This window comes from Camelus dromedarius, chromosome 11 (genome assembly GCF_036321535.1).
Source record: "Camelus dromedarius isolate mCamDro1 chromosome 11, mCamDro1.pat, whole genome shotgun sequence".
In the NCBI taxonomy this organism is placed as follows: domain Eukaryota; kingdom Metazoa; phylum Chordata; class Mammalia; order Artiodactyla; family Camelidae; genus Camelus; species Camelus dromedarius.
Genome location: NC_087446.1, coordinates 53654574 through 53674312, shown reverse-complemented (window position 1 = coordinate 53674312; position 19739 = coordinate 53654574). Strand labels below are relative to the sequence as shown.

The window sequence follows — 19739 nt, the reverse complement described above, 5'->3', positions numbered from 1 at the left end:
CAGTGGGGAAAGATCTTTGGTCTTCTGTGACTCTTTGCCCACCCTCCCCTATGCTCCTGGAAGAGGCACAAGCCAACTGAGCCTCCTCTGCAGGTTTCTAAAGCAGTGACCACTAGGCAGATTTTGCTGTAGGAAAGATCTCAATATTTTAAGATCAGTACCCAGAACAAGGGTAAGGTATAACTCAGTGGTATCGTGCATGCTTAGCATGCACGAGGTCCTGGGTTCAATCCCCAGTACCTCCATTTAAATAAATACATAAACTGAATTACCTATCCCCCCAAAAAAAATTTTTATAAAAATCAGTGCCAAAGATGGGTGAGGACTGCAGAGAAGGTCTGGGGTCCAAAAGAAGCAGGCTTTCTACTTGGCATGATTTTGATGTGACCTAGCCACCTGGCTGCCAGGTACCCCCTGCACATGTGGTGCAGGGGTATTTGGAATCTCAGCCCTCACCCTGTGGTGCCTGTGAGCATTGCAGAGATGGCAGAGATGCTCAGAGCAGCTATTGGCCTGCTTGCAGTACTTTGGGAGAGTAGTGTTTTTGGCTCAAGATCAGAACCCCAGACTTCCAACCAAGGCTATCACCAGGCCCTGTTGCATCCTGGGGAGGGGGCTTGGGACACATACTTGGGGTCTTCCTCACCTTCACCCCAAGCATAGGTCTGGCTGACTCTGAAAGGAATGCCTTTGTCTTCAGCATCCTCCCAAAACACAGCAGGTATGGAGTGGGTACCTGCGGTTCCTCACTGCCCTGTGGCCCTCAGCACCTATATCCTTATTTCCGTGTGAGGAGAAATCCTTCTCCCTGGGCCTCAGTTTCCCAGCTTGTGTTGATGGATTAATCATACATCATCTTTGAGGCGTGGCACCTGCTTGATAATTACCGTTTCCCGTGCTCTGGGAGTTACACAGATGAAAGAGGCCTGAAGAGGCCAGGCTATTATTAAGGTGAATTATCATTGCTGTTATTCCTGATTTCTAAAAATCCAGCAGCTGCTGAAAAGAGCCTAGTCAGGCACAGCTCCCTGAACCTTATGCTGGTCCTTAAGCTCTGGGAGTTCTCCAGTATTCACTAAGTTTTTTGTTTTGTTTTAATGTATAGATATTTGCAAAGGAGAGATGCCCCATTCTGCTGCTCATGCTATTGCCTGCAAGGCTTAAGTGGTGAGTGTTGCTTGGGGCATTGGCCTACAGTTCTCACTGTCATTCAGGGCTTGAAATTGTCCCTCCCTGAAGACCCTCTGGGTAGGAGAATAACGAGGTTTTTCCTTGACAGGACTGTGAAGGGCCCTGGAACTCCTGGGGTGTGGCCCTGGGGTTCTCAGCAGCTGCAGTTCCCAGGGACTGATTCATTTTATTCCAAGCTGGCTTGATGTGGGGGCTGTAATTGGCCCTTTTGTGTGAGGATATGTTGAGACACCCCCAGAACCTGCCTACAGCAGCCCCAGGTGCTTCCAGGAGTTGTTTTCCTCACCTTACCCCCACCTGCCCTAAACTTTCCCCTTGCCCGAGCTCTCACCTCTGCCTCTGCCCTTGGCCAGACTTACCCCCTTCCCAGGGGTAAGAATGAACCTAGTTCTCATCCAGGTGGAAGTGGCCCCAACCAGCTTCCAAATAGTTTGTTGCTACCAGCGCACACCACAGTGTGTGTGTGTGTGTGTGTGTGTGTGTGTGTGTGTGTGTGTGTGTGTGTGTGTGTGTGTATCTGCCCTAGGCCAGGGAGAGATTTCTGGAAAGAAAGGGAGTGAAAACACTGGTGTTCCTTGACAGATGCCCCCACACTCATCTATCTAGACCTCCTCACCCCTCCCTTGCCCCAGGAGCTTGGTCCTTACTTCCTAACATGGGAAGAGAGTAGATGGCCCCAGCTGGAAGGGGCTTTAGAAATCACCTGGTCAAGTGGTTATTCCTTCTAACTTTTAAAAAAATTTCATGTTCTTTTGTTTTTTTTCATTTTTTAAAATATAGTCCAAAAATCAAAATGATACGAAAATGCATACATTGAGAAATTGCACTCCCTCCTCCACCCCCTTCTCCCTCCATAGACAATCACATATTAATTTTCTTACATATCCTCAAGTTTTTTATACAAAAATAAATACAAATATTCTTTTCTCACCCCTACCCCAAAGATACCATACAACGATACCTTCATCTGTCACTTGTAGGCAATGTCTGCATGTGCAGAGATTTCTTTTGCCACCTCTGTCAGTTCTCTGGTTTCTGACCTTCACCACCCACCTCAGGATCCCCCAGTTGACCACAGGCCAAGATCAGGGTTCATTCACTCTCATATACTTCATTCAGAAGCCAAAAGCAGTCTCTGAGGAGTTCTCAAGCTATGGCCAGCATTTACTAGGTGCTAGGTGTAGGCCAGACTCAGGGGGTACAGTGGTGATCCCAAAAGTCCACATTAATCAAATAATTAAAGTTACAAAGTTATAGCTGTGATGGAGACTGCAAAGACAGGGCAAGTACTGTCAGACCAGGTCATCAGGGGCCCTGCCCAGCCTGGTGTGTGTGGGAGTATGCGTGTGTTGGCGTGATGTAGCACAGAGCTGGGGCAGGAGTCTGGGGCCAGGACTGCAGATATGGTACCATGTGACCTGGAAAGCTGGGTTTCTTAACTTGACTTCAGTGGCTTTTCTTCCCCCTACCCCAGTCTGTGGGATGTCCTGGGTCCCTTTGAGGTTTATCATGCCCAAGATGGGAAGCCCCCTTCTCTGCCAGATAGTGCCAGTAATGCCTCCTCTCCTACCTCCATGCCACTGCCTCTGTTTCTCCAACCTGTGCCTGTGGGCTCCTGAAGCTGGAGCCTTCCTTTTCACTGCAGGCTGAGGGGAAGTTGGGGGGTGTTTGCTTCTTGCTTCCTCTGTAGACAGCACCTCACTTCCTGTCCCCGGGGCTAGAAAGCTAAAGCTCTTGATTTTGCTGTCCCTTCCTCTATACCCCCTTGCTTTCCTCTGAAGCCTGTGTTGCCTGTAGGAGGAAGACAGCATCAAAGCTAATGGCTTCTCTGTAAAGGTCCTGCCATGCTCCTCACCCCAGCACCCCCCACCCCATACAAGGAGACCTGTCTTCTCAGCTGCAGTTCCTGTGAGCTCATCCTTCTCTTCTATGCCCTGCAGGAAGAGAGGAGTCATAGTTCACCCCATTTTACAGATAAGACTGAGTCCAAGGGATTCTAGGCTTCCCCTAAGGGGAAGGCAGAATGGCTGAGCCAGAACCGGAATCCAAGGAACCTGACTCCCATTTGTGGGCACAAATGAACAGAGCCCAGTGGGACCTGTGGGTGAACCAGAGCTACTGTCTCCTCCCAGAGCAGAGCTGGCAGCTTAGGAGATCACCTGTGGGCTGTGGCCACATGGTGCCCACTGAGTCAACATTGAAGCTGCCTCGACGTGGAAGGTACTTGGCTGGCCAGAGCCTTTCCCTTTGAAGAAAGAGGCCATGATCTGAAGCACTGAGGGCTGAGCATGGGGACCTAGGAGAGTACATGCCCAGCTCTTTGGGGCCTGCAGGTATAGCCTCCCAGGCCCTTTTTCCTTCTGGATCTGAGAGCAGATAGCTGCCATTCCAGTAGTCAGCTCTGCTATCGCCTGCAGGATCCTCTCTGCCTTGGTTCCTCCTAGGGGACCCAGCATGTCTCTGGTTACACCCAGGACGTTGAAAAGATGCTGACTCTCCTATTTGGTCAGGGAATAGGAGAGGAGTTAGTAACTGGTATGGGCCAGGGTACCAGGAAACACTCACCTTCAAACACCCTTCAGTCCAACTGCACTGTCTTTCTGTTTCCATACACACCCATAGAGTTCTGCCTCCCACTGCCTGAAGTGACCCCCTTCCCTTTCCCTTGTACCTAAACCCTACCTGTCTATAAAGGCTCAGTTCACTGGATGCCTCAAATTTGGAAAAACTCTTCCAGCTCCAGCTTAATATTTCTTTCCTGATTTTTAAATTTCTCCAAAGACTCCTCTTGTGGCACCTCCTTCACTGTACGGCTATGTGCCTGCATGTCTTACATCCCCTACTAATCTGAAAGCTCCAAGAAGTCTGAGAAGAGCTGTCTCATCTCTAAACTGCTCCCCAATACCCAGCACTGTACCTCATACTGAGTGATCTGCCAAGAGTATCTGCAGAATGAATAGATTAGTCCCTTTGCCAGAGGGCATCACGGGGTCCTGGGCATAGGTTGAGAGCTTGGACAAGGTCACATCAATGTTGGGGACAAACCTGAAAATGTCCCTTCCTTACACCTCATTATGGCTTGCCATATGGTCCTTCAGATCCACTCGGATGGAGGATCCTTGGGGACCTTTAAGGGAACCTGATGAGCCCACTATCCATTCTCACCTATCCCTTCTTTCTAGTCTTTTTCTGTCTGGAATGAAAGGAGATCACCAGGCCCAGGGTCTCATCGGCAGGAAGTAGTGAGAGAGAACAGAAAATAAGCAGGGCGCCTCAGGGAGCTCCCCTTCTAACAGCGTGGAAGTGCCCCCTTCTCACAGGAGTACTAGAAAACAGGATGCATTACAGCTTGAGGTACTGACCTGCAGGAGGCACTTCGGGAAGAGAGATCAACATGGGCCACATGAGTCCAGACAGCTTTTCAGAAGAACTGCTCTTGAGGCCAGACCAGGGCAGGGATTCCAGGGTCGTGTTGAAGGCTTTCATCTGTCCCCGAAGCAGTAGGAGGTCATGGGAAGATTTGAAGCAGGAGGGACACAGTCAGATTTACAGTTTTAGAAAGAAGATTGCTCTGCTGGAGCTTCTTGGAAAAGAGATTGTGGCAGGGAAAATACAAGACAAGCCTGGAACATCTTTATGATTCCAGAAAGTAAGCAAATGTTTTTTAAAAATGATTTTTTTTAAAATAAATGGAGGCGGGTTGAAAGGACATAGGCGCCAACCTGAGAGAATGGCTGGAATTTAAGTGGCAAAATAAGGACTCATGATTAATACTGGATTATAATCTAAAGAATGAAATAATGCCTAGGAGTCCATACTAATATAAATACGTAATTAAGTGAATAAATGGGAGTTAAGAGACAGCTTTTCCTTACAGAAAACTTCCAATTAGTAAAGTACAAGGAATGAGGGAAATTGAAAATTATCCTTGAAACACCATAGTAATTGCTACAAGCAAGATCCACTGATGAATCCTAAAATTAGTGAGTGAAAATTTAAGCAGAAACAGGATTTTGCATGGTCACAAAGTATTGCCACCCCTCCCCCAAATATTTATTAAATACAAAAGAAAAATATTTTATGGTGGAGGAAACCACTAGTAAATGCCACTTAACCTTAAGTGATCAAGGCTAACATCACCAGTAATAAGACATCTCAGCATCTTGTATACATACCCCCTTATATTATGCACTGAGAAAGACACATCACCTCTGTGGTGTCCTTTTCAAAAATCCATAACCTCAATCTCGTTGGAGAAAACATCAGACTCACATTAGAGAATATTCTCCAAAATACTGCCCAGTTGCCTTCCAAAGGGTCAAGTTCACAAAATACAAGGAAAGACTGAGGAACTGTCATGGATCATAGGAAACTAAGGAGACATGGTGATTAAGTACAATGTGGGGCCCTGGATTGGATCTTGGAATAAAACCAGTGGAAAGGACATCAGTGGAAAAACTAGTAAGATCCAAGTAAAGTCTGTGGTTTGGGGTTTTATTTAATTGTTTTGCTAACAAACAATGTAGAAGAATGAGAACATGCTGCTGTATCTGTTTTTTTTTTTTTAAAAAAGCATACACACCACTAATAACACAGAAGTAGAGATGGAAGATGGCTGCAGGGAGAGGAGGAGCGTAGTAGACAAGGGAAAAGTTGTCTGGGGGGAAATGGTCACCATCAAGACAGTGAAAAGACAACCACAGAGTAGGAGAAAAGTTTTGCAAATCGTGTATCTGTAAGGGGCTTTTGTTCAGAATATATAAAGAATTCTTCCAACTCGATAGAAAAAAGACACATAACCCAATTAAAGAATGGGCAAAGGATCTGAATAGACATTTCTCCAGGGAAGACATACAAATAAATGTCCAATAAGCACATGAAAATATGCTGGACATCATCAATCAGAAATATAAATCAAAACCATAATGAGATATACTAGGGTGAGTAGAATCAGAAATCAGACAATAGCAAGTGGTGAAGATGTGGAGAAATTGCAACCCTCATACACTGTTGATAGGATTATAAAATGGTGCATCCACTTTGGGAAACAGTTTGGCGATTCCTCAAAAAGTTAAACCTAAAGTCACCATATGACCCAGCAGTCCCACTTCTAGGTGTATACCCAAGGGGAAATGAAAAAACTTTCATCTACACAAAACTTACACACTAGTGCTTATAGCAGCATTATACATAATAGCTCAAATGTCCATCAGCAGATGAATGGATAAACAAATTGTGGCATAGCCATACAATGGAGTATCATTTGGCCGTAGAGAGGAATGTAGTACCAGTATATGCGTTAACAGGGATTCACCTTGAAAACATTATGCAAAGTGAAAGATGCTAGTCACAAGACCACCCATTATATGATTCCATTCATGTGAAATGTCCAGAATAGGAAAATTATACATAAGGACAGAAAATAGATTAGTGGTTGCCTAGGTTTGGGTGTGAGGGGCTGATAACTAAGGGGTAATGAAAATGTTCTAAAATTGACTGTCGTCATGATTGCATATATCTGAATATACTACAAACCACTGAATTGTGTACTTTAAATTGGTGAGTTGTGTGGGAGTTGAACTATTTCTCAAAGCTTTAAAAAAAATAGTCCAGCAGGAAATGGCCACCAGGGGCACTTGTGCCTAAGAAGGCAATGGTGACTGAAAAATACTGTATGGATTTAGCATTGTGGCAGTTACTGCTGAAGCTGGACCAGGTTGAGGAAGGAGTGAGAAGTGAGGACGGCTTGATTTTTGAGAAGTTTGGCTGTGAAAGGCAGAAGAGGGCAGTATCTAGAGAAACATCGGGGGGGAATTATTTTTAAGATGAAAGACACCAAAGAAGTTGTAAACACAGATAGGAAAGATCCCTTGAAGAGGGAGATATTGAAGACATAAATGAGGAGGGTCTGTGGCCTGAAGGACTGGCCTGACCTGGGAAGAGGGCAACCCCGCTGCTGTAATTGGAGGAGAAGGGGAGGTACAGAGGTATTCCAATGGGGCTGGGAGGGTGATGGCAGGAGATTGGAGAGGTTTCCCCTGTGCTGGCTTTAATCTTCTGGGGGAATAAAGAGGGGTGGTGGTAAGCCAGAAATTTGAGGCCAGTGGAAAGGGTGTGAAGTAGTCATTGCAGAGAATGAGAGAGCAACTAACACTAAGCCTTGGTAAGAGTGCCAGTCAGGGCTAACCATCTGGCTGAGATGGCCTCTGGTGAGGAGAGAGTGAGAAACAGTGTGAGCAAAAGCCTGGGGACGGGAGTGCCAAGACCTGTCCTTTCCTACCCCGAGGCTCTAGACTCGGTGAAAGAAGCAGTGACTTCTTTCCATCGAGGAATCCCAGGGATCTTCTAGAACTGCACTGTCCATATAGAAGCTACCAGCTGCATATGGCTATTTATTTATTTATTGACGTATAGCCAGTTTACAATATTGTGTTAATTTCTGGTGTACAGCATAGTGATCCAGTTACATATATACCTTTTCATATTCTTTTTCATTATAGGCTATTACATTTATTGAATATAGTTCTCTATACAGTAGGACCTTGTTGTTTATCTACTTTACATATAGTAGTTAGTATCTGCAAATTCCAAACTCCTGATTTACCCCTCCCCACCCCTTTTTCCGCCTGGTAACCATGTTTGTTTTCGATGTCTGTGAGTCTGTTGCTGTTTTGTAAATAAGTTCATTTGTCTAATATTTTTGATTCCACATGCAAGTGATTCTATATGGTATTTTTCTTTCTCTTTTTGGCTTACTTCACTTGATATGATAAACTCCAGATCCATCCAGTGCATGTGACCATTTAAACTGAAAATTCATACCACTATATATAAAACAGATAAACAACAAGGATTTACTATATACTGTAGGGAACTACATTCAATATCTTGTAATAACCTAAATGGAGAAGAACTGGAAAATATATATATACATATATATGTAGCTGAATCACCTTGCTGACTTGAAACTAACACAATATTGTAAATCAGCTATACTTAAATAAAAAAAATTATTTATAATTCAGTTTTTCAGTTGCACCAGCCACATTTCAAATTCTCAGTAGCCACGTGTGGCTGGTGGCTACCATATTGGAAAGTACAAAATAAACATTTTCATCATTGCAGAAAGTTCTCCTGGATAGCACTGTTCTAGAAAAGTGATTCTTTTCAAACTATTTGGTCTAAGGACCCCTCTACACTCTTAAAAATTGAAGACTCCAAAGAGATTTTTTTCTCCCCAAAGAGCTTTGGTTCATATGGGTTACACCTATTGACATTTACTGTCATATAAATTAGAACTGAAAGTTTTAGACATTTATTTAATTCATTTAAAATAACAATAAACCTATTACATATTAACAGATTTTATGAAAAATAATTATATATTTTCCAGAACAGAAAAAATAGTAAAAGAATGGCATTGTTCTTCATTTTTGCAAATCTGTAATGTCTAACTTAATAGAAGGCAGCTGGATTCTCATTATCTGCTTCTGTATTCAATCTGTCATGTTATCACATGTCTCTGGAAAATGCCACTATATACTCTTGAGAGAATGAGAGTTAAAAAGGCAAATAATGTCTTAGTGGTATTATGGAAACAGTTTTGACCCTATGGATTCCTTGAAAGGATCTCAGGGTCTCTGAACCACCCTTGGAACCACTGTTTTAGAACGGCCTCTACTTGGAGTGAAGAAACTTGTCCCTGAGGAACTGAGTGATTTGTCTAAAGTCACATAGTAAATAAGTTGTATTGGGACTATCAACCTTCTGCCTTCTGGTCTGAGGCTTTTTCCAGTACCCTTGGCTGGGCTAGGATGGGCCCAGCTGGGCTTTTGGGAGTGTGGCCTAGGCTTCTTGGCTACAGAGCCCCTGGCATGTTGCCCTATAAATAAACCCATTGTGTCTGTGTCAGAGCCCCTTCCCTCTCCCCACCCCCAGCAGCTGCTTTTATTATTGTTGGGTTATGCTGTGGACTGGGAACATGAAGAATCAGGGGAGGAGAGATAAGAGGTGTTGAAATCTGTAGGCCTTTTGGACTTGTAACATTACTGCCCTTCCCTCCTGCGCTGCCTAGAAGGGCAGGGACTGATCTTACTATCAGTTCAAAAGAACCTACACCACGGTCTGGAGGCTCTTGGAGTGCCTCTAAAGAGGAAGTTGGAGGAGGGATGTAGTGGGCCCCTTCCCCATGGACACAGGCCTCTCAGAAGGGCTATTGTGTTGTGGGGCCAGTTGTCAGGAGGAGGGAAGGAAATTCTTGTCTGCCTCTTTCCCTGAGGAGGGAGGAGACCATTTGGAATACTTAGGGCTAAAAGGTGCCTTAGGCAAGATTAAGGTGGCCACTTTCAGGCTAGGAATGCCCTGGCGCCTCAGTCCTTATTTTCTTCTCCACACCCCACCCCGGCCCAGGGCTGATCTTGTCTGGAAAGGAGTGTTTGCTGTGGGTGCAGAAGTTGCTGTTTACAAGTGGACTCTTGGGTGTGACGGAGATTCCAGAAAGCAGCTGGGGGGTGGGGGGAGCAGAGGGAGAAACGGTTGGTGTTACGGATGATTCTGTTATTAAAGTGAGCTCGGTCTTTGCCTTCCCACAGCTGCCCACCCCTCCCCCATCTCCTGGCCCCTAGCTTTACTCCCTAGAGGACTCTGGGGGGAACAGCTGGTGAGTGAGGGGCTCCTCAGGGCCCGGAGTCCTTGGCTAAGGGCCAGAGTAAGGGAGCCTGGAGGACAGGCTTGCTGCCATCTCTCTGGCCCTATCCTCCCAGGCCTGGACTCTGAGTTTAGGGTGGGGTCTTGCCTGTGCTCTGGCTGGGGAGGGGGTGGGAGCAGCAGGCTCCACTCCTTTGATCTCGCCGACTGAAAGGCCAGGACAAGCCGATCTCTTCTGGGCCCCTGCATGACTGACTAGGCTGTAGAGATAGTGGTCACCTGGATTCACTAAGTGATTGGGCTGAACCAGCCTCGTCCCTGTCCCCTGTTACCCAGAGACCCCTGAGCAGCTGTTCCCTCTTCCCTGTCTCCTCTGAAGGAGGGCCAGAGAGGCTCTGCTCTGCCTCCCTTCCTCTCCCTCCCGCCCCTCAGCACTGAGGTCACCTCCCTCTGAATCAGGCCTTTGTCAGGGGCGGGGTTGCCCGTTGGCAGTTCTGGCGGGAGAAGCCTCCCGCTTCAAGTTCTGAGCTCCCACCCACTGCAGCTCCATCCCTACTCAGCCTGGCCAGCATCATGTGTTCCAGACCCACATCCAACATCCGGGATATGTTGTGGGACCACCAGAAGAATGTTTGAAACCAGGGCCATCCTGAAAAGCCCAGGCCAGGGGTTTTCCTGGGTCCAGGGTGGGGCTGAACACAGAAGACGTGAGTAGTAGTTGAGGGGCCTGAGGAAAGAGGAGGATGCGCAGCCCCTGGGGAGAGGGGCCTCACTGATACCCAGCAGGGACAGCTGCTGGGGAACACTCGGGTGTTTTTTTTTTCCTCATGAGATTTATGTCTAAAACCCAGACTCTGAAGGGCCAAATTCATAATTGGGCTCAGATTGGGAGCTGGAGGTGGTATTATCTCTCTGGATTTTAATATTCCCTAGAGGAGGGTAAAGATACAGGAAGTTTTTTTCTTCACCATAGAAATCTTGAGCTCAAACTCACCCTACTCACAGTGGCCCTCCTCCCTAGCGCCGAGTTTAAATGCAGGCCTCTTCCAAGTGACTCAACAATCCGGGCTGACGGCTTCCTGCCCCCTGCCTGTGGCCCTGCAAACAGAGAGGGCCGGTCATCCTGAGTTGGCCAGACCACTCACTTCAGCTGAGGGCAGAAAACTTCTCCCCAAAATGGAGCTGAGTCACAGCCTCCCTTCAGCCAGCACTCCTGGAACCTCTCCTGGGCCCGCTCGTGATACACAGCCTGACCCACATGACAGAGCTGTTGCTCTTGGGCGGCTTGTCACTTGGAGGGTCACCTTCAGGTCACAGTGGGGCTCAGGCTTTCCCTGTCCTGTGATCCTCAGGGGCTCAGATCAGGAGGGTGGCAGCAGTTGGCTTTTGGGGGTGTATTGGGTCCCTGCCCTCCTCAACATGCACAAAACCACACATATATCCTGCACAGCCAGCCCCTGCAATCTGGGCCTCAAGCCTACCCTGGATACTTTTTTTTTTTAATTTCTATTTTTTTAGGAAAAGATATTCTCCTGAACCACCTTCACCCTTAGTTTAGTTTTTGTTGTTGTATAATGAACACAAAGATTTGGGGTTTCTCCTGCTTTAATCCTTCCCTTTTTTGGCTCCCGGACGCTGCCCTATTCATCCCAGTCCCTTCCTTCACCCTCCCAGTGTTTTTTCTCACACTCCCCAAGATGCCCCCCTACCCCGCCCTTCTAGTCCTGGAGGTGTCCACCTGGAAATAACGCTGGTGATCTGTGGGCGCAGGCCTTGCCTACAGCAGTGGGAGCCTCCGCCTAGCAAGAGGATGGTAGCCCCGAGATGAGCGTTGTGGGGTGGGCTGGAACTGGTCCAGTGGTGAGGTAACTCGAGGCCTTTCTTGGTTTTAACCCCTATTTGTGTTTGTGGGAGGGAGTATTTTTCTTGAATTTTTTTTTGTTTTTTTTCTAGGCCTGTGCATTTCTAAATATACCGAGCAAGATAATGTTATGAGCAAATGAAGTTATACTTGATACATTTTTATGATGTTAAAATAACAAAGGACTTTGGATTGTGGTCAAGTGTTAAAAATAAATATTACACAGTTTTCCCTTTTTACCAAGTTTTTCAGAAGCCCCCTTCCCACTGTTGTGCACACATCTCCCCACTCCCCAGAAGAAGCATTCTCTCCTTCATTGTTACCCTTTCTCTTTCTGGGGTATCTGGCAGAGAAGAATGAAGGCTGGCAGGGAGGGGATTGGAGAGGAGGTGGCCCCCGAGGGGCAGGCGGTGGGACAGCACCTCAGATCATCAGGAGCCCCTCCTGTTAGGACCCCAGGGTGAGAGGCTTGGGACTCAGGGTCAGCTTGCAGGTGAACAGTTGGAGTAGCAGCAGGCTCTGAAATGTGAAAAACCTCCACTTATTGAGTCCCTGCAAGACACTCTACATGCATTATTTCACTTCATCCTCCAACAACCCTTTGGGCTAAGTATTCTTATCCTCGTTAAACAGGTGAGGAAACGAATTTTGCATAGTCAGATTCTAATCCAGATCTATCCAACCGCAAAGCTCCAGGAGCACTGGGACTAACTGTACAGAGATGCAGTACAATATGTGTGTAGAGAGGCCACACAGGAAGGGGTCATCCAGGCCTGTCCAGCATGCTTTGTGAACCAGCCATATGATTTGGGCAGCATCCTATGCCTCTGGAGCCTGCTTCCTCACCCAGGCTGGCACTCCCCTTAAAAGGTCGATAGGAGAGTCAGATGCACTCAATGGTACATGGAAAGTGCCAGCACACAGCACGCACTCTGGGTGTGTGGGTGTAGCTTCCTGTGCCTCGCTTTCTTCATCTCAAATATAGGTGTTGATAGTAGCATTTAATTCCCTTTGTGGCAGTGAGGATTAAAGATGACACTGTGTATTGTGGAAGGACTGAGTTGCTTTTCATTCCTATCTGGCTGAGAGCTGAGGAGGACCCTTGCTCTGGCTCTTTCCTCTGCCTGGAATGCTTTTCCCACTTCAGGATTCCATCCAGCCTTCATTCAGGTCCATACCTTGCTATCACCTCTCAGTGCCTTCTCTGGGCCTGATGTATGTTCATTGGTTTATCTTATACTACCTGCCTCCCCCAGTAGAATGAAAGCTTCATCATTTTGGCTTGTTCATCCCTGGGGCCCAGGATGCCATGCAGCAGGAGCCCAGTAAATGCTGGTGGAATGCGCAGCTGACATTGTCTCTCTCTCTCTCTCTGTCTCCACAGGCAAGGTGACCATTCTGGCTGCTAGAGTGCGTGTGCCAGCCTGGGTGAGGAAGCAGAGACAGGTGAGGGGCTTTGGAGCCCATGTGTGCTGGTGGTGGGGGCTGGAGGAGGAGGGCTGGAGGTGGGAGAGGCAGCCCCTCTGCCCCACTGAGGGGAGAACGTTCAGGTGCCTGGTTCATGAGCTGCCGAGGGCTCCTCGCTTCCTTGATCCGAAATTGCTAACTAACTAAGCCCCTTTTGTGGGAGCTTCACTGAGTCAGGGAGGCAAGTAGTTGGTAGACTGGGGGCCTCCACCCTTTCACATTAGGAAGGGCTTCCCATCTATTGGAAATTTGTACAATGTGTGTGCAGAGGAAGGAAATGAGTACTTCTCTCTAGCTGAGAAATTGAAACTTAAATGGAAGATGAAGACTAGTCAGATAAGCCAGGAACTGTGGCAACAGTTTGAGGTGAGGGGGATCACATAACACGATCCACGTCAGAACCTTGGCTCTGTTGTGTTCAGTGACAAACTAGTCTGTTCAGTCATCTGTCTCTGACACTCCAGGTATCACACCAAGAAGTGTGAGTCTAGACAGTGAAATAAAGACAATATCCTGCCCTCACAGTTTGATAGTCTGGGGGGACAGTTACAGAACCAGGCAGGAGTGGTTCCTGATCCAGCCTTAGAGCCAGGGCCCTGAAGAATGAATAGGAAGGAGCTGGCCAGGTGGAAGCGGGGTGGGTATCAAGACACCCTGCAGAGGGCCCGGCGTGCACAAAGAGGCTTGTCCCCTGGGGCCTCGTGGAAGATGGGATCCTTGGAGGCATGCAGGCCGCCTCCTACTCTCTGCAGGAGGATACAGGGTGCCAATTTGAGGTCAACCTCAGTGGAGAATTCAGGTTTCTTGGCTTCTGGCCAGTTCTGTGTGACCCATGATAGGGTGAGGGCAATTATAGGGGTTTTTAAAACAATGGTCTCTGTTCTTGAGATGGGAAGAGTCTCTGTGTGTCTGTCCCTTGAGCAGGAGTCTTAGCCTGACCCTGAGTTGTTACAGTGTCTTTGGCACATCGGTCACACTGCTGCAAACTCTGAGAACACTGACAAGTTTCATCTCTGTCCTCGCTCACCTCCTTGTGCCCTGGAGTAGCCTGCCAGGGCTTCTCTCACTTGTCCCCAGGGCCTGATGTCGGAGGCCATGGACCAGCCTGCTGGGAGTCCTGGAAACGTGAAGCCAGGAGAGGGTGGTGATGGCAGCATGGAGCCGGGTACCTGCCAAGAGCTCCTGCACCGGCTGCGGGAGCTGGAGGTGGGGCACAGGCCAGGACAGGGGCAACAGTGCTGGCCAGAGCTCTGGGGGGCTTGGTATGGGTTCTGGGTGTGGGTGGACCCTCCTCTTAGCCCGCTTTGCCAAGCTGGAGCAGAGCTGAATGTTTCTTTAGCAGAGCCCCTCTGAGAAGCCGTTTCCTTGCTCTTAGCGATCCAGCCCGAGTGCCAGCTCAGGACAAGAGGCATGCACAAGGGTGGGGCTGTCCTAACCCCCAAAGTGTCTTTCTTCTTTACCCTGTTTCTCCCCTGCTTTCATGCCCATGCACCTCTAGGCAAGGTATGGGTCACAGAGGCCACAGGAAGAAGACTCAGGAGTTGAGCGACGAGGATATGGATCCCTTTACCACACTCTTAAGACACTGCCCCCTCTCCCTCCAGCCTCCTCTGCCTTCTTCCCAGGGAAATAAGGGTTACTTTCAGCACCTCCCACATTAGGTCCTCCTGGCCATCCTCTCCAACCTCATTGACTGAAGCTGGGGTAACAAAAAAACAGCCATCTCAGCTCTGCCTTCTTGATGCCCTTGGTCTATCTTTGCAGGCCTCTCCCTGGCAGAAACAGACCAGAGCCAAGAGCTGGGACAGGGATGTAGCTAGTAGACTCCTTGCCTCCCCTTTCCCAAGAGGAGTTTGCACTGGGGAAGGATGATCCCTTAGCTTCCTATTTGCCCTCCCCATCCCTTCTGCAGGCAGAGAACTCGGCACTTGCCCAGGCCAACGAAAACCAGCGGGAGACGTACGAGCGCTGTCTGGATGAGGTCTGTGGGACTGAAGTTTGGGTTGCAGGGAGGATTGCTTGTCTGCTCCAGGCAGAGGCTGGGTTGGCTGACAGCGCTTCCTCAGCTCTGCATCGGGGCTTTCTGTCCCCAGGTGGCCAATCACGTGGTACAGGCGCTGCTGAACCAAAAGGTAAAAGTCCACAGGAGACATTCTCACCCGTGGGCCCAGACACCCTGGGAGGAGGCCCTGGGTACAGTAGGGGAAGACCTTCCTGGGACCCCCTGAGCCTGCTCAGCCAGGGCATAGAGGAGGGAGCTGGTGGAAATGGCTTCTTGGTCCTCCCAACTAAGTCCCCTTTCTCTGTTTTGGGCAGTCCATACTGTTCTACCTGGAGCCAGGGGTGAGCTAGGTCAGGCCAGGTCTCTGAACTATGATAAATTTGATTTGGACTTGAATCCTTCCATTTTCCTGGCCCCAGCTAGTTTCTCCAGGTTGTTATGGCCCTGATAGTAATGTTGCAAAAACTATGGGTAACTTTTTGACACACGGGCCACTCTGACCCCCAGGTCTTCCTCTGCCTTTAATGGGCCCTTCTTTGACTTGTGGTTTCCAAGAGGCAGGGGCTTGGCTCCAGGGATGGGAAAGTTGTCAAAGAGAATGGAATTACCTCCGACCATGGGTGGTAGACTTTAGAAAATTTACCCTGCAAGATGTGATAGCCATAAATGTGGGCAAGCTCAGCTCCCTCATAGAAGAAGGTTGCAAGAAAAGGGCATGCCCAGCAGGAGTGCCCGCTGCTCTGATGAAAGCGACTGTGCTCATGTACTCTCCCTCTCCCCACCATCCCCTCCTTCCGCTGCCTTCTGGGCGGGCCGCAGGACCTGCGAGAGGAGTGCATCAAGCTGAAGAAGAGGGTGTTTGACCTGGAACGGCAGAACCAGATGCTGAGCGCCCTATTTCAGCAGAAACTCCAGCTCACGGCAGGCTCCCTCCCTCAGGTGGGCACAAGTGATTCTCCGTCCTTCCTCATATCTCAGCTTCCTGCCTCCTACTAGCCCCATCATCATTATCATCCTCTTTCCTCCCAGAACCCTACAGAAGCAGGCCATCAGCCATTCCCCTCCATGCTGGGGGCTGTGGCCATCCAGGGCAGTCCCACTTAGCCTGATAGATCTGAGCCTTAGATGGGGGAAAACTTCCTGAGTCTCCTTAAGCTTTGCTGTCCCCCACCTCCCAGGTGCTCCCCGCCCAGCTGGATGGTATCCTTTTTTGTTGACAGAGAAGGTCCTTGCTTGCTCCGCCCTGTGTGGGGAGATGGGTGGAGGCTCAAAATGCAGTTATTTCAATCTCCCAAGGGGCCCCTTTGGCCACTGCCTTGCCTCTTCTTGGCCAGGGGCAGGGGTGGGGCGGGTGTAAGGCACCCAGTGCTTGGTGTCACAGAGAGGTCAGGAAAGGCACTTTACCCAGATGACTGTGTCACGCCTAGTTGCATATGTCCACCACTGACAACAGCATGGCTACAGATGCCGGTCCTTGCTTCTAGCCCTGACACCTGCCTGACTCAGGAGAAGCAGGAGGCTATTGGGAGGGAATCCTGGGCTCAGTTAAGATGTCCTTTGGGGTCCACTCTGTCAGGAAGCCCCAAGGGTAGGGTGACACCTGGGGGGATCAGGAGCAGCTCTAGGTTCCCAAGGTGAACAGTGGGTTCTGAGGTCAGCCAGCACACCCCCAACCCCACCCCCATCTTGACGAGAAACACCTTTATGTGTGTGCATCTGAATTTGTGTGTCTGGAATGCAAACCAGGCAGCTCTTGGCCCCCAGACCCTGAGTAGGAAGCCCTCAGCTCCCTGGGAAGCCTGACCCCTGGCAGAGGAACGCTCTCACCACCATGGCCTTTTTACAGCCCCTGTCTCACTAGGCTGGTGCAGACCTGGGTGGATCAGCGGCCATGACTCGGCGGCTGCCCCTGCCCTGGGTCTGTCCCTGCCATAGGGTTTACCCAGGAATCCCCGGAGGCCTAACCACGCTGGCCAGGCTTGCCCCATCCATACCCTTCTCAGTGACTGATGATAACAAAGGTGTAGATCATCCATAAATCACTTCTTTTTTACTTAAATGAATTCTGGGACTTGAATTGGGATTTTTAAATGAATTTGGGGTTTTGGGGCAATAGATTTATCTTCCCCAGAAGTAACATGACATAATGGAAAGAGCACGAAACTTGGCCTCAGATAAACTTGGGTTGGGTCCCTTACTTAGCTAATTCTTAGCTGTGTGACCTTGGGTAAATTATTTAACCATACAAACCACAGTTTTTCTCCTTATAAATGGGGATAAAAATACCTATAGTGCAGGTTGTTGTGAGGAATATCTAGTGCTTGGTTCACAGTCAGTAATTGGCAGCTAGTTATCATTATTAATCTTATTCCCAAGTTGTGCTTTGCTGGGATGGAAGCTCCATTGAAGCAAATGCTCATGAAGCTATTGTTGTGAGCAGTGCCTTTGCCAACACGTATGACATCAGACAGGGCTGTGGCCCATGCAGAACGAACGTAACCCCTGAGAGCTGGGCAGTAAGGCAGGGCACAGAGCGGGACAGTGCTGTCCAAGAGCCCAGAGGGGAGAGAGGCCGTCAGAGATGGGCTGGGGAGCAGTCCCTTGAAGAGGTGACGTCGGTCCTGGGCCCTAAAGGATGGGAGACTTAAAAAGAGTAGAGTAGGGATCAGGGAGAAGGGATTCCCTCTGGAAGGAATAGATCAGGGAATCCCAGGGAGCAAAGAGCTGTTCAGCTGGACTTGAGCAAAGGATATGTGAAGAGCAGTGAGCGAGGCAGAGCTGGGAATGGTGTCAAGGAAGAACCGTCCAGGATGCCGGCAGAGCAGTTCAGACTTCTCTCCAGAGGCCTTGGGCAGGCAGAGGCTTTGAGTGCAAAGATGCTTTAGATGAAAAAGAAAAAGATGCTTTAGGCTGCCTGCTGCACAGGAGATTGAAAAGCCACCCAGCCAGGTCAGGGAGACTGAAATGCTGAGCAGTGTCCAGGCCAGGGGTGTGAGGCTCTTTGGCTGAAAGAGCTGCTGCGGATGCACAGACCAGAGAGACGCCCCAGAGACAGGATTTAACAGCTGTGGAGAATGAGAGACATGGGAGAGTTAAAGCAGACTTGTCTCTAGTCAGGATGCCTAGGAGAAGGAAATGACACTCTCAGGGACTAAGAGAGAGGTGACCCATGGTTAAATACTACTTTTATGATTCTCAGAATAGAGGTTTCACATGCGACCAGTCAGGGGAGACAGAAGTGGTAACTCACGCCATCTTTTTTCTGCCTGTTCTGTTAGTCTCAGCCATCTTTGTGGGTGCTGGGTCACAGGTGGTCAGCACAGGAAGAGGCCTCAAGGCTCACCTTCTCTGTAATCAGGGAGGAGGCCCCACAGAAAAGTGGAGGGTCCTGGAGGCGTAGTGGACTCCCAGGTTAGATCTGCCCTGCCCCACCTCCCTGCCTCCTGGGCTTGCGTGCGCTTCTTCAGTGCCATGGTCTCCCAAGGCTCTTATGATCAAGTGGTGGGACAGTGGTGAAAGCCACACCTTGGGCCAGGAGACATCACTGAAGGAGCAGACTTGGAAGAACATTTCCCAACCCCTGGATGGGAAAGCATAGCTTCGTGAGTGAGTAGGGACCTGGGACAGACAGGACCTTTGCTAACCTCACCTCTCCCCTGCAGATCCCACTCACCCCACTCCAGCCACCATCAGAGCCACCAGCCTCCCCCTCCCTGAGCTCCGCCGAGGGACCGGCCACTTTGCTGCCATTGGGGCGCTGTGCTGGGCAGAGAGAGGTAGGAGGGCTGGGTACGGTGGTCTGTGGCTTCACTCGCTCCAGGCTCGTTAGTTTGTGCTTCACGGCTGTTTCCTCATGAGTCCCAGGGGAAAGGTTGCTTCTGGATGCAGATTCTTGTCCAGACTGGGTGTGAGCCCTCAGCTAGCTGTCAGCCTCATACCAAGAAAAATAGATCCCACCCCAAGTCACTGGCCTCACAACCAAAGGCATTAGTACTGCAGTAAGACTCATAATTAACACATCCTGAGCTCTTACTCTGTCTGGGCCAGGCACTGTGCTGAACACCTGGATCTCATTTATCTTTTTTTTTTTTTTTTGTAATTTTTGGCATAAATTTAATAATCATACACATATTTATTTATCCAGACCCAGAACTATGATTATTTATTCATTCTTTTGCATATCTGGTTTCATTTACCTTATTTTATGAGATTAAATGTAATAACCATTCTGTTGTGCAGATGATACAATTAAGCTTAGAGAGTAAATAACTTGCTGAAAGTCACATGACTAGTTAAGCAGTGTACCTGGGACTTGAACCTACACAGTCTGGCTCCAGATCCCATGTAGTTAACCACAATACCAGACTGGACTGGGCCTAAGAAGGGGCTGGGCAAAAGCAGGAAAGAGCATGAGGTGGAGTCATTCCCAGTTTGCTTCTCCATGGGGATCAGCTCCACAGGACAGCTGTCTGACCTGAGAAGGCCTGGGCTTGCCTTCAGTGACTGACTTAGGACTTGGCCACATCACATCTCCTTTTTAAGTCTCTGTATTCTTTTTGGAGCCTGAAAAAT

General features: G+C 48.8%; 1 protein-coding gene across 6 annotated transcripts in view; it reads left to right on the top strand.

Moving 5' to 3' along the window:
* Nucleotides 1-19739, top strand: part of NCKAP5L (NCK associated protein 5 like) — a 47238-nt gene that overhangs the window by 20872 nt on the left and 6627 nt on the right. For 2 of the 6 annotated variants that reach the window (XM_031462609.2, XM_031462607.2), the window contains exons 2-7: nt 13083-13144; nt 14243-14371; nt 15078-15146; nt 15259-15297; nt 15987-16106; nt 18830-18943. In XM_031462609.2, coding sequence (XP_031318469.1) covers nt 14249-14371; nt 15078-15146; nt 15259-15297; nt 15987-16106; nt 18830-18943 — 465 coding nt within the window. In that variant the 5' untranslated portion in view covers nt 13083-13144; nt 14243-14248. Of the gene's footprint in view, nt 1-1105; nt 1168-13082; nt 13145-14212; nt 14372-15077; nt 15147-15258; nt 15298-15986; nt 16107-18829; nt 18944-19739 lie in introns of all 6 variants that reach the window. The other 4 variants (XM_031462605.2, XM_031462603.2, XM_031462608.2 and 1 more) reach the window with 3 other exon arrangements.